At 52.4% G+C, this 24,815-nt stretch overlaps 1 protein-coding gene across 1 annotated transcript in view; it reads left to right on the forward strand.

Moving 5' to 3' along the window:
- Iqgap3 (IQ motif containing GTPase activating protein 3) overlaps positions 1 to 18,670 on the forward strand; it is a 39,165-nt gene extending 20,495 nt beyond the window's left edge. Inside the window, exons 20-38 of the mRNA XM_015502722.2 lie at positions 2,763 to 2,846; positions 3,004 to 3,075; positions 3,175 to 3,244; positions 5,060 to 5,268; positions 6,644 to 6,796; positions 7,008 to 7,171; positions 7,899 to 8,123; positions 9,067 to 9,207; positions 10,530 to 10,614; positions 10,993 to 11,225; positions 11,523 to 11,655; positions 11,780 to 11,882; positions 12,475 to 12,601; positions 14,285 to 14,372; positions 15,156 to 15,368; positions 15,825 to 15,991; positions 16,232 to 16,333; positions 16,803 to 16,911; positions 17,509 to 18,670. Of these exons, the coding sequence (XP_015358208.2) occupies positions 2,763 to 2,846; positions 3,004 to 3,075; positions 3,175 to 3,244; positions 5,060 to 5,268; positions 6,644 to 6,796; positions 7,008 to 7,171; positions 7,899 to 8,123; positions 9,067 to 9,207; positions 10,530 to 10,614; positions 10,993 to 11,225; positions 11,523 to 11,655; positions 11,780 to 11,882; positions 12,475 to 12,601; positions 14,285 to 14,372; positions 15,156 to 15,368; positions 15,825 to 15,991; positions 16,232 to 16,333; positions 16,803 to 16,911; positions 17,509 to 17,622 (2,592 nt within the window). The 3' untranslated portion in view covers positions 17,623 to 18,670. The remainder of the gene's footprint in view (positions 1 to 2,762; positions 2,847 to 3,003; positions 3,076 to 3,174; positions 3,245 to 5,059; positions 5,269 to 6,643; positions 6,797 to 7,007; positions 7,172 to 7,898; positions 8,124 to 9,066; positions 9,208 to 10,529; positions 10,615 to 10,992; positions 11,226 to 11,522; positions 11,656 to 11,779; positions 11,883 to 12,474; positions 12,602 to 14,284; positions 14,373 to 15,155; positions 15,369 to 15,824; positions 15,992 to 16,231; positions 16,334 to 16,802; positions 16,912 to 17,508) is intronic.
- Positions 18,671 to 24,815: the final 6,145 nt, after the last annotated feature.

Consider the following 24,815-nt stretch of genomic DNA (forward strand, 5'->3'; position numbering starts at 1 on the left):
GCTGGCCCCCACGCACCTGCCAGCTGGGAGGATAGCCAGGGCACTGTGCAAGCCGGGAATAACGGGAGACCTTGCAGGCAGGGATATCTGGAGGACCACGTGGGAATGTTAGCTTGATCTATTTAGTGCCTCTGAAGGCCCCGCATCTGCAAAGCACGCCACACGGCAAGCACGGGAGATGGGCTTGAGACCCCCAGTGAGTGGTCACATCTCTCCCCTCGCAGGAACTGCAGGCGACGTTAGATGTTGTGACAGTCAGGATACAAAGACAACAGCAGAAATACCAAGGGAGACACATGTGAGCCTGAGACTGGCAGATGGCCCTTGATTATGACCTCGGGCCTGCAGGGCAGGAACTGAGAGCTCAGGCTTTGAAGTCAGAGGCCAGAGTTTGCCTCCTTGACCTACCCTTCCAGGTCAAAGACGCCGTCTGTGCCCCTTACCTGCACCCTTCCGGCAGTCAGTTTTCTCGTTGATAATGACGGTACTCGCCTCCTCTGTTGATGGTGAGGAGTAAGTAGGAAATCACATGGAAGGCTTAGTGGCTCCATTAGTGGTTGCCGTTATGAGATGTTGCGATTAGGGCATTGGTCCCACAACTTAGTACAGAGCTTCTGGAATTTCACGTAGTGCTCTGAATCATGGGGACTCCCCTCCTGAGCCGAGGCTAGGATTTCACACCTGGAGATGAAGAGCCACACGACAGTGGGAGGGGAGACGGGGATGGTGTGCGTGTTTGTGTGCAGGGGCATTTGTCTCTCATTCTAGAACTGTGGGGTCCTGGATCAGAGAGGTAGCTGAGACCCTCAGGCCACTTGCCCTCCAGCCTCAAAGATGAGACTGACTGGGCATGCTGAGATATCAGTCTTTCCTGAAACCTCTGATCCAGCTGGAACCCCAACCAGGGTTCTGAATTCTGACTAGTCCAGATTAGGAAGCGTGTATCTTTTGGTCGTTTTTGGTCATTTTGTGGTGCTGGGAATCCAACTTGGGGCCTGGCTTATGTGAGGCAGATTCTCTGCTACTGAGCCATGCCCCAGCCCGGGAGGCAGATTATTAAAGAAGCGCTTTGTCGGGGCTGGGTAGGGACTGAGCAGAGAGAGAAACCCTCTGGTGCCAAGTATGGTGGCACACTCCTGAAATCCCAGCAACTTGGAAGGCCGAAGCAGGAAGGTTGCAAGTTCGAGGCCAGCCTTAGCAATTTAGTGAGACCCTGTCTCCAAATTAAAAAAGAAAAAGGCTGGGTGCAGTGGTGCACACCTATAATCCCAATGATGCAGGAGAATGAGGCAGAGGATCACAAGTTCAAGACCAGCCTCAGCAACTTAGCAAGACCCTGTTTAAAATAAAAAATAAAAGGGGCTGGGGATGTAGCTCAGAGGTTAAGTGCCCCTGAATTCAATCTTTAGTACCAAAAAGAAAAAAATAAAAGGAAAGAGAGAAGAGCCCTCTGCCTTCCCTACAGTGCTTTCCACTGGGTACATCAGCAGAGGCTGAAGTGGGAGGGGAGTACAGAGGGCAGGCATGGGTTTGCTGGCCTCTGGGCTCCAGCATGGACAGCTGGTGTATGGGCCAGGCTGCCTCTTTTTCATCCTAGCTTAACAGGGACTGAGTAAGCCTGAGGAAGAAACCTATCCAGGAGAAGTGGCTTTAGGCAGGATGGGGGACAACTGGGTGAAGCCACAGCAATGTCAGTGGTAGAGGACCACCTAGGCTTGCACACTGGGAAATGCTTGGCACTGGCCTAAAAGACAGGAAGAATTTCAGTGTGTAGAGGTAGAGCTGGGGCTGAGGGTGGGCACAAATAAAGGTTCAAGGCCAGAACCTCATAAGGCATGAAATGCCTGCTGTGGCCGGCATCCTTAAGATGGTCGAAGACCAGTGGAAAGTCAGATGGGAAGTGGGGCCAGAGGGTCGGGAACTTGTGTCCAAGTGCTATCCAAGTGGTACTTCAGAAAGGTTGATCTCATCCAAGCCTGGGGTGAGAGGAAGAGGTTCCTGGGAAAGACTGAAACAGGAGGGCTGTGAGGTTTGCATTTGAGAGAAGAGATGGGGTGTGGCTTGGGGAGGGGTTGGTCAGGTAGACCCTTTGCAGCAGACCAGCCCCGGAGAGGCCAACAGACTGACAGCTATTCAGGAACCTTGGCAGGAAGATCTGCTGAGAGCTGGGGTCAACTGTTGGATGGTGTCATTATAGAGAAAAGTGTGACTTATCAGAACAATAGGAACCTGCTGCCCAGGTGGCCACTGGTGGAGATGGACACACGGCTCTGTGCCTGTACGCGCTTCCCATCCGCAGCTGCATGTTGCTCCAGAATGTTCTCTACCCACTTTCTGTGTGTGTGAGGGAGGTGGAGTGTGTGATAGGGTGTGGGTGGTCTGCATATGGGTGTCTTGAGTGTATTTTGGGGGGATATGGTAGATGCTTTGGTGAAGTTGGTGAGTAGGTGTTTGCTCTATTAATATCTCTTAGGCCTGTTTCTTGCTTGAGTTTCCATGAGGGGGTGTTAGTGTGGAGGGGTGGTGTCTGTGTGTCTGCGTCTGTGTCCTCTGGGGCCAGGGAGTGTGCAGGAGACATGGTTGGCTACGTGTAACCATTCAGTCTTCCCCATAAAGTGGGAAGTTCTTTGATAACAGGACCAGTTTCTCTTCCTCCCTTTCTCCCCACCCTCTCTGCAAACCCTAGGACAGGCTATTCCTGCAGGTCTCTTGAGCCAGAGGACACCTGCTGTGGTTACCTCCTTTTCTCTCCTGCTCTGCAGGCTCACTGGCGGGGTCATAGACAGCGCAAAATTTACCTGGAACAGTTGCAGTATTTTAAAGCAAACCTGGATGCCATAATCAAGGTAGGTATTGTGGCTTGGTGGGTTTCTGAATTTTGAGGGACGCTCTGAGAACAATTCTGTAGTCCTTTCACAACCCTGTGACCTCTGGAGTTGGCTGGGTTGGCCTGGTCTGTGATGGGTCTCTGGCCTTGTGCTCTGAGGCAGCGTCTCCTCCCAGATCCAGGCCTGGGCCCGGATGTGTGCAGCTCGGAGGCAATACCTGAGGCGCCTGCGCTACTTCCAGAAGAATGTGAGTGTCACCCTGGTCCCCTGGCCCCTAGTCCAACTTTGCCCATGAGACCAGAGCAAGGACAGCCAGCCACCTTGTTGCCGTCTGTGTTCACGGCAGGTTGACTCCGTTGTGAAGATCCAGGCATTTTTCCGAGCCAGGAAAGCCCGGGATGACTACAGGATGTTGGGTGAGCTGCCTGGCCTACCCTTCCCCTCTTCTTGGGGACATAAGACCCCAGAGCCAGGCAGGTCTAGGTGGTCCTTCTTGGGGTGCACAGCAGTTAGGGGCAGGCATTCACAAGTTGCCTGTGCGGGAGTGTGGAGCGGGGGTGGTGACCCAGTGGCAGCCCGTTGCAGGCAAAGGGCCCCTTGCCAGGTCCTCTCTGCTTCCGGCGTATCTACCACAGCAGACCAGAACGACGAGATTCCCCTCCTCCCTGGGCTCCCACCTTCTCCAACTCTGTCGCTTCCCTGGCCCGTGACTCTGCCACCTCACTTTGTGGCCCCCACACACGAGGCCTTGGCAAGGCGGGCAGTCTTTGTACCACACAGGGGAACTTGGAAAGCACTGGAGGGGGCGCCATCTTCCTGCCCTTTATTTCCCAAGAACACCCTTCTCTGCTGCTCTTGGCCCCCGCCCTCAAATCCAGAAGCCTAGCCTTGAGGTGCCTTTCTTTTCTGTGGAATTGACTAGTGTCATCTCCGTGTTTACCTCTGGTCCCGCAGCCCCCTGCCTCTCTGGGCTGGAGGCTACGCACTCTTGGGCTTCAGGTTGAACGTGCCATCTCGAGTCCCCTCCCTCACTCCTCAGTCCTCCTTCCCCCTTCCTGCCCTTCAGGGGCCTCGGGCATCTCCAGGGCAGCCAGCTTCCTTCCCTGCCCACCTCTCCCAGCCTGGCTGTTGCGCTGACACAAGACCGTCCTTTATCTTTTCAGTTCTTGATTTTTCTAGAAAAATTTGTTCTTCCCGGTCTTGTTTCCCAACTTCTTCAGCCCTCAGACTCTGCCCAGAGCTCTGCCACTTGCTAGTTGTGTGGCTCGGGCAAGTTACCTAACCTCTTTATTGCCTCAGTTTCCTCCTTTACACGGTAGAGATGGTGACACCCATCTCGTAGGGTCATCAGTAAGATGGATGGTTATGGTGTCTGGACCACGTGGAGTGATTTTAAAACACTTAGAACAGCGTGGTGCACCCCTGTAATCCCAGCAACTCGGGAGGCTGAGGCAGGAGAATCATGAGTTCAAAGCCAGCCTCAGCAATTTAGTGAGGCCCTAAGCAACTCAGTGAGACCCTGCCTCTAATAAAATATAAAGGGGTGGGGATGTTAAGGTCTGGCTCCATGGTTAAGCTCCCCTGGGTTCAATCCCCAGTACCCCTCTACCACCACCCCCCCAAAAAAAAGAAAAGAAAAACCAAAGCCCTTATCATGACGTCCATCCTATAGTGAACATTGTATGCATTGGTGGCTTGGCGGCTCAGAGGCTGCTGCTTCCTCTTCTTCCTCTTCTGTTGCTCTTCCTCTCCTCCCACCTTTTCTCTGTCTTTCTCTGACCTCCCCGTATTATGGAACACGTCAACCGCCCCATCTCTTGGGCTCCCCTGCATGCACAGACCCTCCCCACAAGAGCTCTGTGCCAGGCAGCGGGGCCAAGAGGAGGCTGGTCAGTTCGAGGAGAAGCAGCTGAACCCAGTAAGAGAGGGGGGTGGACGGGAGGAGGCCTCCAAGGAAACCCGGAGGGAGCTGGGCTCTGGCTGTGGTGTGTGGCAGGTCACCTACAGAGGGCAGGGAGCACATCAGGGCAGAACAGCTCCCTGTCCACCCCAACTGTAAGACAAGGAGCCCAGGGACAGGCCTGGCCGGGAGACAGAGCCAGTTAGAGCAGGTCTGAAGTTCAGGGCCTGTGGCCTCGAGCAGAGGTCAACAGAGGGGCCTGAGGGCGAGCTGACTGGAATGGAGAGAGGCTGGGGGAGGCCTCTGACCCCACACCTCCGCCCTCCGGCAGTGCACGCAGCCCACCCCCCCCTCAGTGTGGTGCGCAGGTTTGCCCACCTCCTCAACCAAAGCCAGCAGGACTTCTCAGCCGAGGCCGAGCTGCTGAAGCTGCAGGAAGAGGTGGTCAGAAAGATCCGCTCCAATCAGCAGCTGGAGCAGGACCTCAACCTCATGGACATCAAGATCGGCCTGCTGGTCAAGAACCGGATCACCCTACAGGTGAGGGGCCCTCAGCCACACCCCACCGCCAAATCCAGCTGCCTCTGGGGAGGGCACGTTGGCCAGTCTCTGGTTGCTGATGAAATCTTTTCAAAATGTGTGGATTTTTTCATTAAAGCCTGAGTCCTGTTCCAGTGGTCCTCTGGCCTTGCAGTGAGCCATTGGCTGGGGATGTGGGCAAGAACAGGGGAGGTGGAATTGGAATGTCCGGCTCTGCTGCCTGCTAGTGAAGAGCTGTGGGTGGTCATTTCACCTCTAAGCCTGTTTCCTATTTAGGAAACTGAAATAATAAGAGTGTTTACCCGTCCCACCCTCAGGCCACATGTGAAGGTAAATATGGAAACTTCTTAAACTGTTAACGGATATACAAACATGCAGTGAGAAGATGGTAGTGACATTGTGATATTGCCCTCAAATTTGCATAACAGTCTAATACGAAATAATAGCAAACTGGGCACAGTGGCACACACTTGTAATCCCAACCACTAGGGAAACTGAGGCAGGAGGATTGCAAGTTTGAGGCCAGCCCTGGGAAACTTTGGAGACACCCTGCCTCAAAATAAAAAACAAAAAAGGGGGCCAGGTGCAGTGGTGCACACCTGTAACCCCAGTGGCTCAGGAGGCTGAGGCAAGAGTATCACAAGTTCAAAGCCAGCCTCAGCAACGTACGTAGCAAGGCCCCAAGCAACTTAGTGAGACCCTGTTTCAAAATAAAAGATAAAAAATATAAAGGGCTGGGGATGTGACTCAGTGGTTAACAGCCCTGGCTTCAATCCCCAGTACCAAATCAACAATAATAATAGTAATTAAAAATAAATAAATAGGCTGGGCTGGGGCTCAGTGGTGGAGCCCTTGCCTAGCATGTGGGAGGCACTGGGTTTGATTCTCAGCACTGCATATAAATAAATTTTTAAAATGACCATCGACAACTAAAAAAAAATTAATTAATTGACTTAAGGTATTGTGTCCATCTACAACTAAAAAAAATTAATAAATAAATATACATAAATATACATAAATAAGGGCTGGGAATGTAGCTCAGTGGTAAAGTGTCCCTGGGTTCAATCCCCAGACTTGAAGGGGGGGAAAAAAAAGAAAGAGAGAAGAATCACAAAACACAAGTAGACACAATGCCTCCAGCCTGGCAGCCGGGTCCTCTTTGGGGACTCATTCCTGTGAAAGCAGCGGTGCCAGATGGAGTCTGGGCAGTAGGAGGGGCCCTCCCTCGCCCCAGAACCTCTGCTCTTTCCTGGCTCATGCCTGTTCCCTGAACAGCAGAGAGCCCTGGCCCGTCCAGGCGCTGATTCTAGACCATATGTTCCTTGTGCCGTGCTGGCCTGGGCTGGTCGTATTGCCTGCTCTCCTGCGCCTGCAGGAAGTGGTCTCCCACTGCAAGAAGCTGACCAAGAAGAATAAGGAGCAGCTGTCAGATATGATGGTTCTGGACAAGCAGAAGGGATTAAAGTCGCTGAGCAAAGAGAAACGGCAGAAACTAGAAGCTTACCAGCACCTCTTCTACCTGCTCCAGGTGAGCAGAGGACTTTGGAAGGAGAAGTCTCTACCACCCCCTCAGGGCCCAAGACCTTTTCTGTGTCTTTTCCCCCTTGCAAGGTATCCTTTCCCATAATCCTAATGCCCTGTCCCTGGGGGAGAGACTGTCTGCTTCCTAAGAAGGTGAGACTAGTTTCTCCAATCTGGGTGCCATTATCAGCCCTTCCTGTTTCCCCAACTGTTTGTAGACTCAACCCATCTACCTGGCCAAGCTGATCTTTCAGATGCCACAGAATAGGACCACCAAGTTCATGGAGGCAGTGATTTTCAGCTTGTACAATTACGCCTCCAACCGCCGGGAGGCCTACCTGCTACTCCAGCTGTTCAAGACTGCGTTGCAGGAGGAAATCAAGTGGGTTCTCCAGATGCAGAGGAGGGGAAAGGGTGGGCTCAGAGGTGATGCCCCTGGGACTCCCTCACAAGGTGACGGCTCCGCTGGGCATGGTGGCGCACACCTGTAATCGCAGTATCTGGGAGGCTGAGGTAGGAGGATCATGAGTTCAAAGCCAGCCTCAGTAATTTAGTGAAGCCCTAAGCAACTCAAGGAGACCCTGTCTCTAAGTAAAATATAAAACAGGGCTGGGGATGTGGCTTGAGAGTCCCTGGGTTCAATCCTGGTACCAAAAAACCACACAAGATGATGGCTTGTTGAGGTGCAGGGTAGATTGGCAGCAGAAGCCCAGTCTTCTCTGCCTCCGTAAAAGGACTGTAGGGCATTTCCGGGTAGCACAGTGGGCGGACATGGGCTGACATATTAGCAAAAAGGATGAAACCGAGATAGCGGGACATTTCTTAAGATAAAGACACTATCTGGGCATGGTGGTGCATGCCTGTAATCCCAGTGACTCAAGAGGCCGAGGCAGGAGGATTGCAAGTTTGAGCAACTTAGTGAGACCCTATCTGGAAATAAAAAATAAAAAGGATGTAGCTTGGTGGTAAAACACCCCTGGGTTCAATCCCCAGCACCAAAAAAAAAAAAAAAAAAAAGGGACACCAGAGCAGGCTTCCAAGAACTAAAATCCCAAAAAGGAAAAGCAACTATCTGTCCTACACAGCTGCACTGATCTTTTGAACCACAGGTCAAAGGTGGAACGGCCCCAGGACATAGTGACAGGCAACCCAACGGTGGTGAGGCTAGTGGTGAGATTCTACCGAAATGAGCGGGGACAGAGCGCCCTGCGGGAGATCCTGGGCAAGGTTATCCAGGATGTGCTGGAGGACAAAGTGCTTAGCATCCACACAGACCCTGTCCACATTTACAAGAGCTGGATCAACCAGACTGAGGCCCAGACGGGGCAGCGCAGGTGAGCAGATGGGCAGAGGAGAGCTCTCTCTGATCAGCTTCAGTGGACCTCACTGGGGAAGCCTGGGTGTGTTTGAAGGTGACATACGGATGAGCATGCTGATTCATGCAAATATGACACCACCCCATAGGAGTAAATAAGGTAGCCTTTCAGACCCGCTCTGGTGATTGTCACCGGTGGGCTCAACATAAAGTGGGCACACATGACTATGCTAGTGTGCCTAATAGCTGTGGGAGTTAGGATGTAGACTTCTTATTGATAGGGGTTCATATGAATATTCAGATTTACAGATAAATAAGCAAATGAGAACATGGAAGTAATAGGTTATCCTTGTAGGTTGGGGGGCATTGCTCAATTTCACAGGTGCTAGGGAAATGGATCCAGTGAGGAGATCTGGCAATCCCAACGGCTGCTCTGGATGGCATAGGAGGCTATAAGTAAGGGAAATACAAGTCCCCAACTTTCCCTGTTGTCTGAAGTGCCAAAGACTATTTGATGGGGCCGGGTACAATGGCGCACACCTGTCATCCCAGCAACTTGGGAGGCTGAGGCAGGAGGATCACAAGTTCAAGGCTAGCCTTAGCAACTTAGCAAGACCCTGTCTCAAAATAAAAAATAAAAAGGGCTGGGGATGTAGCTCAGTGGTAAAGTGCCCCTGACTTTAATCCCAAGTTCCATACACACACAGACACACCTCGATGGGCAGTCCCCTTATTTCCTCTGGTTCCCTTTAGGAGTCTTGACATAAATTCTAGGTTCTCCATTCCTTCCCACACTCTCCAGCCTCCCGTGGTTACGCTAACTCTTCCTCCCCTGCCACACAGTTCTGTCAACCTCCCCGAGTCCTTAGCAAGTCAGTGTGAAACCTTGGTGTGGGGAGAGAGATTGGGGGAGAGAGGCAGCAGGAAGGTGCTCCGGCTTTACCTGGTCTCTCTGCCCACAGCCGTCTCCCCTATGACGTCACCCCAGAGCAGGCTTTGAGCCACCCCGAGGTCCAGAGAAGGCTGGACATCTCCCTGCGCAACCTCCTTGCCGTGACTGACAAGTTCCTCGTGGCCATCGTTTCTTCTGTGGACCAAGTTCCGTAAGTAGGACTGCTGTGCCACAGGCTGGGCACTGGATGCCCAGGGCCGCCATCAGGGGAGGGCAGAACTGGACGACAGCCCGAGGGAGGAAGCCAGAGAGGGGAGTGAGGCTGGAGGTGCCCGAGCGGGCTGGGAGCCACTGCCAGGGTGGAATTCGGCGGCGGGTCTGTCCCATTGGAGGTCACGGGAGCCAGAGCAGGGAAGCTGAGATGATGACGGGGACATTACTGTCTGAGCAAATGGGGATCAAATGGAACTCTTTGATCCACAAAGTCAAACAGAAGAAACACTTCGAAACAGTAAAGCACCTTATAGTTTTTCCCTTCTTAAAATTTAGTCAATAAAAGCTTTTGAAAGTCGTCTGACTAGAGCTGAGTATGGTGTTGCACATTTGTAATCCTAGCCGCTGGGGAGGCTGAGGCAGGAGGACCTTGAGTTCAGAGGCAGCCTCAGCAACTGAGCAAGGCCCTAAGCAACTCAACAAGACCCTGTCTCTAAAAATATATATAAAGAATGGGTAGGGTTGTTGCCCCTGGGTTCAATCCCCAGTACCAAAAAATTTAAAAAAATTAAATTAAAATAAGCTAGAAAGGACAAGAGTGGTCATTGCCACTTTCCAGACCAGAGAACACACCCTCAGAGGGAAAGGAAAGAGCCTGACGTCTCCGGCTGGTGAGCAGTCGGACTGGAGTGTCCACTCCCGTTCATTGACCTCCTTGGGCAGGCCCTGCCCCGGCCCCGAGGCAGGCCCTGCCCCGGCCCAGACAGGCCTCTCACAGCTCCTAAGATCCCTGACAAGATTGGCTGCCTCTGGGGCTGGGTCGTGGCTCAGTGGTAGAGCACTCGCCTAGCACGCGTGAGGCACTGGGTTCGATTCTCAGCACCGCGTATAAATAAATGAATAAAATAAAGGTCCGTCAACAACTAAAAAAAATATATATATTTAAAAAAATAGAGCCTCCTGGGTTGTCTTGGGACAGTGTTGTGTCTATGAATGCCAGATACCCAAGGGGTAGGTCAAAGCCTCCCTGGGGAAGGCAGGGGATAGGTGACCTGGGTATTCTGAGAGGAGCCGGGAGTCTCAAAGAAGAGACTCTGCAGCCGTGTTGGAGGCAGCGGGAGAGCTTTAGGAGATGACCAGGCCCTGTCTCTGACAAGGCTCAGAGGTGTTGGAGGATGGCCGCAGGGGCCTGCCTATGGAAGTGAAGGGACGGGGACTGGGCTCAGCTTTGGTGAGGCTGGGAAGGCAGAAGCGGCCAGACAGCCAGGCCACGCTGTGGCTAGGGATGGCAGAAGCAGCAGACCTCCTGCTTTTCCCCAGCTACGGGATGCGGTATGTGGCCAAAGTTCTGAAGACAACCCTGGCGGAGAAGTTCCCCGATGCCACAGAGACTGAGGTCTATAAGGCAAGTGTCGTCCCCCCCTCCCCCTCCTGAGCCCTGCTGGCGCCGTACTCCCCAGACAGGCAAAGGGACAGAGAACCCTGTGCTGTAAAATCTAAGGAGGAAATGTGCTCCCCCCTGTGAACCGAGCCTCACCCATCAGCAGGGCTTCCCACGACAGAAAGGTGGCTTCTTGGGAGACGTGGGTTCTAGACACGCCTCCTGCTCAAGTTTGATGCATGACCTTGAGCAAATTGCCCACCTGCTCTGGGTCTGGTTTCTTCTCTGCCGAGTAAGGGTTTGGCCCAAGTGGTCCCTTCTAGCTACGAGAGCTGGGAATATAGAGGTGTAGCTGTGAGGGTGGCCTCTGGGCGTTTCTGGGAAAGTGTCCTCTGCCCTTAGGTGGTGGGGAACCTGCTGTACTACCGCTTCCTGAACCCCGCTGTGGTGGCTCCTGACGCTTTTGACATCGTGGCCCTGGCAGCGGGCGGTGCCCTGGCCGCCCCCCAGCGCCATGCGCTGGGGGCCATAGCCCAGCTCCTGCAGCACGCGGCGGCTGGCAAGGCCTTCTCTGGGGAGAGCCGGCACCTGCAGGTGCTGAATGACTACCTGGAGGAGACACACCTCAAGTTCAGGTCTGGGCCTGGCATCCCATTGCTCTCTGTCCTTTCTCTCCATTCCCACGGTCCGTGGCCCACTTCTCCCCTGTGGTGAGCAGGCAGGGGCCAGGCGGGGGCCAGGCGGGGGGAGGACTATATTAGAAGAGGTTGGTTTGAGTGGGACACTGGGACAGAGCCAGGGCAGGAGCTGAGACTGGAGAGTCAGAAGTGGTCCCAGCAGTCGCTAGAGAGGGTCAGGGAAGGAATGACGGGGACAGAACACGGTGGGGATGCCAGCCCTCCCCATCTCACTTGCCCTTTCTCTGGGGACAGGAAGTTCATCTGCAGAGCCTGCCAGGTGCCAGAGCCAGAGGAGCGCTTTGCGATGGATGAGTACTCAGACATGGTGGCCGTGGCCAAGCCCATGGTGTACATCACAGTCGGGGAGCTGGTCAACACGCACAGGGTGAGGGGCCGGGACTGAAGGACACCGGTAGGTGGGGAGGGGTTGGAAGCCCACGGTGGGCAGGCTGGTCCCAGAAGGAAGGCCTTGCTGGGTCCCTGCAGCTTCTGTCCTTCCTCTGCCGCAGCTGCTGCTGGAGCACCAGGACTGGGTCGCTCCTGACCACCAGGACCCCCTGCACCAGCTCCTAGAGGACCTTGGGGAGCTGCCCACCATCCCTGACCTCATCGGTGCGTGCCCCCCTTGGCAGCTGGGACCTACCAAGAGGGAGGGACAGGAAGGGGCAGTGGGAGGGCACGTGGGCATGTCTGCTCAGCCTGGGGTGCGTGCCAGCAGCTGGTGATGTCTCCCTCCCTCGCCTCCCTATCCTGAGGTGGACACAGGCCTGCAGACTGACCTGGAGAGAGTGGACAGATCCCAGAGGGACCCACTCCCATTATGTCGATGGCCAGTTCAGTCATGTGCAAGAGACGTGGAGGGACAGGGCCTCTCTGTGGGTCTCAGAAGATTTCTCTGATAAGGAGGAATTTCAGGCTGAGGAGTGAGAGGAGGACATTTCCAAGGGTAGAGGACGGAATGAAGGGGTTGGGGGAGAGCAGGGGCACCAGGCTGTGGGGGGGACGGCCCAGCCCCTGCTCTGGCCCCCAGGGCTGAGGTGTGGGGAGCATCACCAGCAATGCAAGGTCCTTCCGTGGCGCTCAGGTCGAGGGTATCATGTGGAACCATGGGGCAGCCCGGGAAGGGCTCCTGGGAGAGGGTGTGGGGAGCCCGGTGCTGGGACCCCATCTGAGCACTGTCCCTCTTGATCCTCAATCCACCCAGGGGAGAACATAGCTGCAGATGGGCACGTGGATCTGAGCAAGCTCGAAGTGTCCCTGACACTCGCCAACAAATTCGAAGGGCTTGAGGCAGAGGCTGACGACACCAAAGCCCAGAGCCTGCTTCTAAGGTGGGTGTGGTGGCCCCTGCCCCCTCTGAGACCCTCCCTGGCCTTGCGCCCCATACTGTGGTTCCACTTTCCTGTTGGCCCCTTAGCCTGTAGGAGGTGCTCCCTGAAGCTCAGCTTGAACTCCCCTTGCTTCCGTCTCAGCCCTCTGCCACCTTAACTTCGTGCTCGGGTTATAGCTGAAGAAAAGGACAGTTCAGAAATGGGCGACAGCCAAGCCTGTCACCCAGCTGCTCGGGAGGCTGAGGCAGGAGGATCTTAAGTCCAAGTTCAGCCTGAATAACTTACCAAGCTCTTGTCTCAAAAAGAAAATTAAAAGAGAGAGAAAGAAAAGAAAATATAATAAATCAGTCCTTGGTAGAGCGCCTGCTAGTTTACACAAAGCCCTGGGTTTGATCTCCAGCACCACACACACAAAAAAAGGGAAAAAGAAAGGTTTAAGCAAATCCTATAAATTTAAATAAGACATTGCCTTAGTTGGGAAAGGTGGAGCATGCCTGTAATCATAGTGGCCTGGAGGATCACAAGTTCAAAGCCAGCCTCAGAACTTAGTGAGGCTCTACGCAACTTAGGGAGACTCTGTCTCAAAGTAAAAAATAAAAAGGGCTGGAGATGTGGCTCAGTGTTAAGCACCCTTGGGTTCAATCTCTGATACAAAAAAAAAAAAGACCATGACTGAAAATAAAGAAAGGGTTGGGGAAATAGAATGCCCCTAGGTTCAATCTCCAGTACCCGCCTCCAACCCCCCCGCAAAAAAAAAAAAAAAAAAGATATGGACAACAAGCAGAGTTCAAATGTTGTGCTATCTATGCAATTTTTGTAATAAGAAAATTTTTTGTGTGTGGTACTGGGGATTAAATCCAGGGATACTCTACCACTTAGCTACATCCCCAGCCCTTTTTATTTTGAGTCAGGGTCTCACTAAGTTGCTGAGGCTGGCCTTGAACTTGTGATTTGCCTGCCTTAGCCTCCTGAGTTGCTGGGATTGCAGGCAGGCCCCGCCGTGCCCAGCCAAATTCTTTTTAATGTCAGCGTTTAGGACAAGCTATGGGTGGTGGTTTCCCTCTTCATAGCTAAGGCAAGGAACTCAGTAGGTAGGAGTCTCCTCCAAAGTCCCACAGGCCGTGGGTGAGGGAGCTCACGTTCTCATTCCCATTCCTGTGATAATAAGGACGGGGCGTGGGCCTTTTCTTCTTCACCCCACTTCTGCAAGAGTAAGGTAGGACCCCAGCAGGACTGGGCCGGTCACCTGGGCAGAAGAGGAGCCAGGCAACCAGATAGTCTCCTGGCCAACGAGGCAGCCGCTTCCATTCACTTATTTGCTCAGTAAACGAGCCAGCAAGGCCTGTGCTTGGTCCTCATCAGAGCGCATCGTAGGGTGGGCTGGGGAGAACACAGCCACCAGGAGAAGGGGGTTCCAGGTACTCTGAGAGCGCTGCAGAAGGGACACCAGGGCTGCGAGGAGGACGTGTCCCTCAGCCGAAGGACTCTGAGGAAGACACTCTGAGGGAGAGGTGCCCTTGGCCACACCCCTCTCCCCCCCCCAGCCCTCACTCTCTCCTTACCCCCGAGGGCCCCAGACAGCCATGATATGGGGCAGGGTACGCCCACCCTCTGGTTTCTGCCACTCGTGTCCAGACCCTGTCCTGCCTCTCCACTCCCTTCCACCACTCCTTCCCTCCACAGCACCAAGCAGATGTTGGCCGATATCATACAGTTCCATCCTGGGGACTCCCTCAAAGAGATCCTGTCCCTTCCGGCTACCGGAGAGCAGGTGAGTGGCCAGGTGACCAGGCCAGCCCACCCACAGCTTCTGCCTCATTCACCCACCTCACTCCCTCTGCGCTGCTGGTTCGAATGGCTGGCTAAAACAGGTGCCCGGCCTGCCCGTGACGAGGGCTCCGAGGGCCAAGCATCTGCCCTCCACCCTGAGCAGGCTGAGGAGCCGCCTTGCCTCAGGGTGCCTCAGGTTTCGGGGTGGTGGAGGCCATGTCCCTCCCACTCCCCCCGCTGAAATGAGCTTTCCTGTGGGGGTCTGCTGTGCTGGGGCTGCAGGGGGCATTCCAAGAGGTACTTGGAAGAGTGCAGAAGGGTTTCGCTCCCCAAATGACGGCTGCAGGCAGGAGAAGGTGGGAAGTGGGTGGGGGCTGGGACCAGCTGGAGTAAAGACGAAGCCGGGCTCCCCAGACGAAAGGGGGTGATGGCAGTAGAGGCAGGTCCTCAAGTAGAACAGGGAGGGAGGTGCCCCCACACCCTGAGCGGCACAGAGCTCCATGGTTGGGAAGTCACAGCCATGGCCATCCAGATGTTTTATGCTGCAGCCTCTGTCTGGTTCTCCTGGGGGCCCCTCCGTCCTGTGGCAGTCCACGAGGCCTGTCCGTGTGTCACACCAAGTGTCAGGATGTCACACCCTGATGTTTTCCTGCTAGGCCCTTTCCCACCACTGTTCCCCCCCCAGAAGCTAGGCTCTGGGGGTGCTTTCCCTGGGTTGCTGGGGTCCCCGGCCTGTCCTAGTGTGGGGGAAGAATGGCGCCCCATCCAGCATCTCTGCCCCTAGGAAGCAGCCCACAAGCGTCTCATGTGCCGGCGCCAGGCCTGTGAAGCCCAGACCCCCGAGGCTCTGCGTGGACACCGCTCCTTCACGGCTCACTCCCTCCTGCCCCTGGCAGAGAAGCAGCGGCGTGTCCTGCGGAATCTGCGTAGACTAGAGGGCCTGGGGCTGGTCAGTGCCGGCAATGGCTATCAGGGACTGGTGGATGAGCTGGCAAAGGTAATGACCTGGGTCTGAGTTCTGGGTATCTGCACGCAGGCACCTGTGTATGTGCGTGCGAATGCTTGCACACACCTGTACCAGGTACCTGCACACCGACATGAGGGGTCCATGGGCAGGCCTGTCCCTGGTGAATGCTACCCAAAATTGTCACCTGCCAGAGGAAGGACAGGGTTCTTTTCAAAGAAAACGTCCTAAATTTAGCCAGGGAAGGGGATGTTCTTACAGTTCTTTTGCTAAAAAATGAGGGGCCTAGAAACCAGTCAGAGTCGCGAATGCCTTAAGGGCCTGGGATGGCATCCTCGAGATTGTCCTCCTAGGAAAAACAGCTGGAAATCTGCCTCTTCCTGCTCTTCCTAACATCCTCCCAGTGAGTGTTTCACAGCCTGTGTCAGGCCCCAGAGCTGTCCAGCCAGGAAGGGCCAGCTGACCCCCTCCCTCGGTCCCAAACTCCAGGACATCCGCAACCAGCGCAGGCACCGGCAGCGGCGGAAGGCAGAGCTGGTGAAGCTTCGGGCCACGTTCCAGGCCCTGAGCACGAAGACGGCCTTCTACGAGGAGCAGGGCGACTACTACAGCCAGTACCTCCGGGCCTGCCTGGACCACCTGGCCCCCAGCAACAAGTAGGTGCTGCCGTCCTGCACTTGGAAGTTACCTGTGACCGCTACCCTGCCCACGCCCCCCTCTGCCCCTGTCTCCCGGTTTGGAGCTGGGAATCTCAGCACAGCAGCCCCCTCCTTTGTCTCCCACCCTGAGTGAGGCACCTTCCTCGGGCCTCGTTTCCTTCCTGCATCCCGGGGAACAAGGGTCCGTGGTGCTGGAGAGCTTGTTGGATGAGTTCTTTGGGTCCTTCTTTTCATCAGGAGCTCCAGGAAGGGGAAGAAGCAGCCGTCTCTTCATTACACTGCTGCCCAGCTCCTGGAGAAGGGCGTCCTGGTGGAAATCGAAGATCTCCCCACCTCTCAGTATGTGTGCTTGGAAGGCAGGATGTCAGCCCTTCCTGTCCCCTGTCGGGGACGGCTCTGGGCAGGGCACAGGGTAGCAGGGAAGGAGGAGCGTGGTCCCTGCCTTGAAGGAGCCGCTCGTGTGATGGTGCAGGCAGGGCACCCCAGAGAGTCGAGGACCGTGAACATGGTGCAGGACGGTTCTGGATGGACTCGGGGTGCTGGGAATGGTTCCAGAAGTGAGGCCACCAGGCAGGATCAGCAGGACAGATACCCTGTGAGCAGATGCAGAACTGGGAGAAGACAGAGCTGCCCCTAGCCCACCTGGCCCCTGCTCCACCCTCCCCCCACTCCACCCACCCAGGGAGACAGACGGGAAGACTGGGCTCTGGATGTCGCACACTGTCACCCAGGAAGAGAAGCAGCAAGAGCCAGGTTGTAGCTCTGGAAAGAGGCCATGGGTCCCTGTTTTGAATTCTGTTCCCGACAGCTTCAGAAATGTCATCTTTGACATCACCCCTGGCGATGAGGCAGGAATGTTTGAAGTCAATGCCAAGTTCCTAGGTGTGGACATGGAACGATTCCAGCTTCACTATCAGGTGAGGGGACACTCCATGACCCTCAGGACACCCAGTGGTGGGCTTTAGGTGCTGGCCTCAAGAGGATGGCCCCCCGACTTCCCTAGGCCTCATGACTTCAGCTTGGCCCTCCACCCGATCAGCGGGAGGTCCACTGCCCTGACACAGACCCCAGCACTACCCACCGGGGACAGTGGAGTGGCTGGTGGTGTCAGAAGCAGGTTTAGTGTCGGAAGCCCTATCACGTGTACCTCATTTAGTCCCCTCCGCTGCTCTGAGGCGTCATCCCTGGTTTACAGTCCCTGGGGCTCAAAGGTCAAGAAGCCAGCCTAAGTCAGAGCCGGTGTTCAGGGAAACGGGTTTTAAATCCAGATCTTTGTGCTCTGCCATTTTGCCTTTTGAGTGAAAAGACTGATTTCAAGCCCCCACTCTGCCGCGTTGCTGCTTTGCCCAGGGACCGCACCCCCTCTCGGCCTTGGCCGCCTTGTTTGTGAAGTGGGTTTTCAGGGACCTGTCTCAGTGGCATTCAGCCAGTGCCACCTGTGGCGAGGGAAGGCTCCCGCAGTTGGCAGTTGGCCAGAAGCCCTTAGCCGCCCTGCCCTGCCCGCTGCTTCCTAGGACCTCCTGCAGCTCCAGTATGAGGGCGTGGCTGTCATGAAGCTCTTCAACAAGGCCAAGGTCAATGTCAACCTTCTCATCTTCCTCCTCAACAAGAAGTTCCTGCGGAAGTGACAGAGGCAGCAGTGCCACGCCAGACGCCCTCTCCTTGCTGGACGTCCTTCCTCGACACTAACCTGCTACGGTCCCCGCAGACATGCCCAGAGTCAGGGCAAGGCTCAGGGACTCTCCCCCTAGTCCCGTTGCCAGAGTCCGCCTCCCTGGCCACACAGTATTGCTTCTTATGGCGTAAGTGGGCCTGGCCTCTGGGTCTGGCTGCGTGGCTCTTACCACACAGGACCAACCCGTGACCCAGCCAGCAGGGGATGAACCTAGGGCTTCCATCTTTCCTAGGAAGGCTGCTGCTCTTGGGTCTGCCACTGCCTCCCAGGGTCACCCCAATATTACAAGCACTGCCCCAGCAGCCTGATTTCCCCTCTCCCTGCCTTCTCTCTGCAGACCCTCAAAGCCTGGGCCGGGCTCCATACCCTGCCTCCCACTCCATCATCAGGGGGTGGTCCTGCCCTAGCCTGGCCACGCTGCGGCTCAACACCACAGCACACGTTCCGACCCCTCGCCCACACCCCCACAGGGACCAGGGAATGCAGTGTTTATGGGTGCCCATGTGGCATCGTTGTCCTCTGGGGCAGGATGGGCAAGGTGGCCTTCCATGACCCTCAAGCCTCGCCGTGCTTATGGTCTGTTTACATGTGGGTCCCTGGGGTATTTATTTTCTCTCCCATCCTTCTGCTCCAAGCCAGTGTACAGCCTTAATCACGATTTTAATTCTTTCATCTTCTTGAGCTCAAAGAAAGAGTTCTCATTTGCCCTGTTCAAACTAATATCCATGCTGGTCTTTCCACCTGGTGTTGCAGTCACCTTGGGTCAGGGCAGTAGGGTTCCTGCTGGTGTTTAAAATCTCGTTATCTCAGCTTCCTACGGTACAATAGAGCCGTCTCACTTTTCCCTCCCACCCTCAGGACTCTTATGCCTTACAGCTGTCTCCTCAGGTTCTACAGATCTGCAGGCTCACTCTGCCACTCTCTGTCCACCCCACCTCTCCCAACTTCCTGTCCCTGTTGACCTTCTGATTTCTTCTTAATAAAAGCAGCTGTCAGCCTCACATCTGTTGTTAACCCCTTATTTCATTTCCTGCAGAGTAGGCCTCAAGTTCTGGGCTCCACTCCCCCAGCCCCCTGCCTGCCTCGGGTGTGGACCCCCTCTGCCTGCCTGAGCTCGCAAAGGCTTAATGAGATGTGGCACTTGTCCCTCTCTTCCCTCCCCCCGGGGACAAAGAAGAGGAAGGAATGCTTAGGTTTCGATTCTGTGTTTTTGGCCACTCAGAAGACTAAAGCTCGGAGAAGAAACCGGCCCAGGCTCTTCCCACACACTGTGCCCACAGTTCCAGCAGGTCCCTTTCCCGGGCCTTGAGTGACAATACCAAAGGTGCCTGAGCCACACTCTTTGGGTACTGCAGGTCCTATGCTGTGACCAAGATCCCCTTTCTGCTGGAAAAGCGCCCTTTCTGTCTCCCCTGCATTCGGGAAGCAAGGAGGGGCCCACACACGCACACACACACACGACACCTGCCCTGACATCTGAACTCCCCACAGCCCCTATTGGGCACCCACGCTTGCCTGGCGCAGCCTGCCTCTCTCCACTTTATTCCGTTCTGTCACTCAGGATCTGTCTTGCTGTCACATTCAATCTCAGTCACAGCCTCTCCCCCCCCCTTAACATGTCACAGCAAAGATTTCAAGTACTGCCTTGCTCTGGGTGACAGTGACACATACCAGTGGAGCCTAGCTTCTACACGTGCTCAGTCATCATTAAAAATCTCACACTCACCAAATGGCTCCAACACCACCCCCACGGTGATGCCCCCCACAGTCACAGGAGCTCAGCCACATATACCACATATAGAAATGTCACAAGAGCTACTGCTATCGAGGGCCTGTCATGGGCTGGGCTATTTATGTGTATTTCCTACTCAGAACAACCCTACAAAAGTAAGCAGTCACCATCTCTGTGCAACAGAGGATGAGACTGAGGTTCAGAGGGCTGGAGAGCTAATTGCCTGTGGCTGCTTAGCTGGTAAGGAGCAGGACAGGTTGTAAGCTCAGGCCCTTCTGCTCAGAGTTCAGATTCCCCCACTTTTTTCCCTTCTCTGAGGAACATTTTCGTCGTCTTCAACCCACCCTCTCTGCCACCCTGTGTGTGTGTACAAGGAACAGGGGATTGACCGCAGGACCTTGTGCTTGCTAGGTAAGTGCTTGAACACTGAGCTACCCCCAGCCCTTTTTAAAATTTTATTTTGGCACAGGGTTTCACCAAGTTGCTGAGACTGGTCTCCATCTTTTGATCATCCTGCCTCAGGCTCCTGAGTAGCTGGGATCTCAGGTGTGCGCCACCACCCCCTGCTGATGACACTTTCTCTCTAGCCCACCCCACGCTGTTCCACCCTGGGGATGGTCCCCGTATGCTCATCAGGTTCATCAATGTTCTTGCTGACCTTTCATGGCCAGAGACGCAGGCTCCTTTAGGTGAGAATATACACCCAGACGACCTCTTTGGAGGACAATTTGGCAATATCAAAAATATAAGTGCAAAGTGCTGATACGGTTCCATGGGGAAAGAGTAGTCTCCAACAAATGGCGCTGGGAGAACTGGAGAGCCACACAGAGTATAAGGTTGGAGCCCTACCTCACGCCACATACAAAAATTGACTCAGAACAATCAGCGAACTAAATGTAAGAGCTAAAACTATAAGACTCCTTGAAGAGAGCATAATTATAAATTTTCCTGACTTTGAGTTAGACGATGGTTTCTTAGCTAGAACACTAAAAGCACAAGTGATAAAAGACAAAATTAATTGGTTTCATTAATGTTAAAAGCTGGTGATACAAAGGACACCTTCAGGATAAGAAAAGGACTCTGAATAGGAGAAAGTATTTGCAAGTCACATGTCTGATAACAGACTCACATCTACAAAATATAAAGAACTTTCACCACTCAATAAAAAGACAACCCAAGGGCTGGGGTTGTGGCTCAGTGGTAGAGCGCTAGCCTCGAATATGTGAGGCACTGGGTTCGATTCTTAGCACCGCATATAAATAAAAAATAAAGGTCCATCAACAACTAAAATAAATAAAATTTTTAGGAGCTGGGGATGTGGCTCAAGCAGTAGCATGCTCGCCTGGCATGCATGCGGCCCGGGTTCGATCCTCAGCACCACATACCAACAAAGATGTTGTGTCCGCCGAGAACTAAAAAATAAATATTAGGGGCTGGGGATGTGGCTCAAGCGGTAGCGCGCTCGCCTGGCATGCGTGCGGCCCGGGTTCGATCCTCAGCACCATATACAAAACCAAGATGTTGTGTCCGCCAAAAACTAAAAAATAAATATTAAAATTCTCTCTCTCTCTCTCACTCTCTCTAAAAAAAAAAAAAAAAAAGCTTGTACTGTAACAGCATAAACATCTTATAAAAAAATAAATATTAAAAAAAATAAAATAAAAATTAAAAAAATAAAATTTTTTAAAAAGACAACCCAAGCCAGGCGTGGTGGTAGACTCCTTCAATCCTAGTGATTTGGGAGGCTTAGGCAGGAGGATTATGAATTTGAGACCAGCCTCAGCAATTTAGCAAGGCCCTAAGCAACTTAGCAAGAAACTGTCTCAAAATAAAACAACTAGGAATGTGATACAAAAAAGAAAAACAGAAATAGGCGAAGGATTTGAATAGACATTTCTCCAAAGAAGGTATACAATGACCAATGAGCACATGAAAAGATGCCCAACAATGTCACTAGGGAAATGCAAATCAAAATCACTATGAAATACCACTTCACCTCCGCTAGGGTGGCTAAAATAAACAGACAAGAATGAATCTTGGTGAGGATGTGGAGAAATTACAACGCTCTTACACTGTTAGATGGGTTGTGAGCTGGGCGAGCCCTAACTGATAAATAATTTGGCAATTTCTTCAAATATTAAATAGTTACCATAAGACCCAGCAATTCCACTCCTATATGTACCCAGGAAAATTAAAAGTATATGTCCACACAAGAATCTGCACACAGATGTTCATGGCAGAGTTAGGCATGGTTATGTCTCAAAAAATAAATTGTCAGGATGAACCCAACTACTACATACAACTATAGAGTTCTAATAAAATAAATAAGTAAAAAGGTTGGGGATGTAGCTCAGTGGTAAAACACCCCTGGGTCAATTTCCATTCCAAAGGAAAAAAATGTGGGTGCACAATTCAAGAATATAGTAAAAGCCACTCAACCATATTCTTTTAAAAGCTCAATGTTATGGTATAGGAATTATATTTCCATAAAGCTTTCTTTGTGTGGTGCTGGGTTATCGAACCAAGGGCCTCACATCTGCTAGGCTAGCACTCTGCCGCTGACCTGCATCCTCAGCCCTCAGGTTTTTTTGTATAACTTTACTTTGTTTATTTTCTGTTTATTTTTTTAATATGGTGCTGAGGATCAAACCTAGTGCCTCATGCATGCAAGGCCAGTGCTCTACCACTGAGCCACAACCTTTTTATCTTTTATTTTTAGACAGGTTCTCACAAAGTTGCCTAGTCTAAGCCCAGCACGGTGGCGCAGGCCTGTAATCCCAGCAGCTAGGAAGGCTGAGGCAGGAGGATCACGAGTTCAAAGCCAGCCTCAGCAGCAGCGAAGCCCTAAGTAACTCAGTGTGACCCTGTCTCTAAATAAATACAAAAAAAAAAGGGGGGGGGCTGGGGATGTGGCTCAGTGGTTGAGTGCCCCTGAGTTCATTCCTCAGTAGCCCTTCACTTCCGCCAAAAAACCAAGTTGCCCAGTCTGGCCTTGAACTTGCTATCCTCTTGCCTCAGCCTCCCAAGTCACTGGGATTACAAGCATGCACCTCCATGACCAGCAAAGCTTTCATTTAAAAAAATGAAAGTGCACATGTCCAGCACTTAGGAAATTTCTAGAAATTTTCTTGTGTATCTATCTGGATATTTTGGCAAAGAGCTCTGGAGTATTTATTGCAGCATTGTTTGCAATGGTAAAGCACTTAGTAGGGCAGCCACACAATGGAACATCGTGCAGTCGCAGGGAATGATGAACTAGATAGTGTGCTGATGTGCAAAGCTGTCAGTGCTATCTATTGTCTGGAATGATGCAGAGGCCGTTTGGCAGTGGTGTCACCTTAGGGGAGTAGCGATGAAGGAAGTCTCTTTCCAGGCTGTTATTAAAATGAGCTTATATTACTTTTAGAAAAGGAAAACCAATACAGAAGTCGTCTCTAGACTCAGATGTGGGCTGGGGGTGCACGTAGCTCCGTGGTAGAGCACTTCCTAGCATGTGCAAGGCCCTGGGTTCCAGAAGGAGGAGGTGGAGGAGGAGGAGGAGGTGGAGAGGGAGGGAGAGGAGGAGGAGAAGGAGGAAACAACTGAGATCTGGGCCCTGTGGAGGATGGCTTGTCCCTTGTCCCTACACTCTAGAGCAGCGTAAAGCCCACCGTAGTGAACTTCACAAGCTGTTACTAGTCTGCAACCAGATAAAGCAGGAACTGAGGACAAGCATTTACAAACTTACAGTAAGCCACTAATAATTCCATGCCTGATAATAGTGAGAAAAAATCGAGGCTTGTCTTTTTAATTTCATTTTTCTAGTAACTCATTTGTTTTATATTTCATAAAAGTCTCAATACCTAACAGATTGGATTTTTTGTTTCCTTCTCTACGCTCTAGCAGGTGTATTTTAGTGTTTGTTTTGTGTTTTATTGTTTTTGCAAGCCCTGGGAGTTGAACCCAGGAGTACTCTACCCCGAGCTACATCCCCAACCATTTTAATTTTTGTTCAGAGACAGGGTTTCAGTAGGTTGCTGAACTGAACTTTTGATCCTCCTGCCTCAGCCTCCAAAGTTGCTGGGATTACAGGTGTGTGTCACAGTGCCTAACTGAAAAAAAAAAAAATTGTAAATGCATTCTTTTCTACGCTCTAGCAGGCATATTTTAGTAATGTGACATAGGAAGGCACTGGCTCTGTGGAATTAAACTAGACAGAAATATACAAATTTGCCAATTCACAATAAAAAATAAGTAAATAACAGCAGGGCATGGTGGCACACACCAGTAATCCCAGCCCCTTAGGAGGCTGAGGCAAGAGGATTACAAGTTCGAAGACAGCCTCAGCAATTTAGTGAGGCCCTAAGCAACTCAGCAAGACCCTGTCTCTAAATAAAATATGAAAAAGGGCTGGGGATGTGGCTCAGTACCCCTGGGTTCAATCCCCGGTAACAATAAATAAATAAATAAATAAATAAATAAACAAACAAACTGGACTGAGTCAAGTTGCAGAGATCATATTGCATATGCAATTTTAGAGTGTGCTTTATTCATTAGCCATGAAAAAAACTCTCCTGTATCTTCAAAAGTCCTCCAAAAACATTATAAATGCCAATAGTATATAGCCCATATATTTAATGCTTTTAACATTTCTACAGATCGGATGGTGGTTTTCCATTTTTACTATTATACATATGCTGGTGTGGGTGGGGGTACTGGGGACTGAGTCCAGGATCTTGCACATGCTAAGCACCCACTCTACCACCAAGATTCACCCCCAGAGGCTCATTATTATTTTTTTTTAATATTTATTTATTTAGTTAGTTTTCGGTGGACACAACATCTTTGTTTTGGTTTTTTTTTTTTGTATGTAGTGCTGAGGATCGAACCCGGGCCACACGCATGCCAGGTGAGCGCGCTACCGCTTGAGCCACATCCCCAGCCTCGGAGGCTCATTATTTATAAATTTCTAGCCAAGTGTGGCGATGCACGCCTGTAATCCCAGCAACTCAGGAGGCTGAGGCAGGAGGATGGCAAGTTCAAGACCAGCTTCAGCAACTTAGGCCCTAAGCAATTTACCAAGACTCTGTCTCAAAAAATAGAAAGGGTTTGGGAATGTAGCTCAGTGGTTAAGCATCCCAGGTTTGATTCCCTGGTACCAAAATTTGTTTATTTATTTATATCCAGAAAGGAAGTTGCTGGGTCAAAGTACATGCACTTAAAAGAGGTCTTTTAACATGAGTTCTACTGTTTAGAAAACCTGAACCAATTAACAGAAAGAAAGAGAGACAGAAATTCAGGAGATTTTTTGGGTGGTCGGGTGTGTGTGTGTGTGAGTGTGTGTGTGGTGTGTGTGTGTGGTGTGTAGTATGTGGTGTGTGTGTGTGGTGTGTGTATGTGTGTGTGACGTGTGTGTGGCATGTGTAGTATGTGTT

The sequence above is a fragment of the Marmota marmota genome, unplaced genomic scaffold, assembly GCF_001458135.2.
Source record: "Marmota marmota marmota unplaced genomic scaffold, marMar, whole genome shotgun sequence".
Taxonomy (NCBI): Eukaryota; Metazoa; Chordata; class Mammalia; order Rodentia; family Sciuridae; genus Marmota; species Marmota marmota.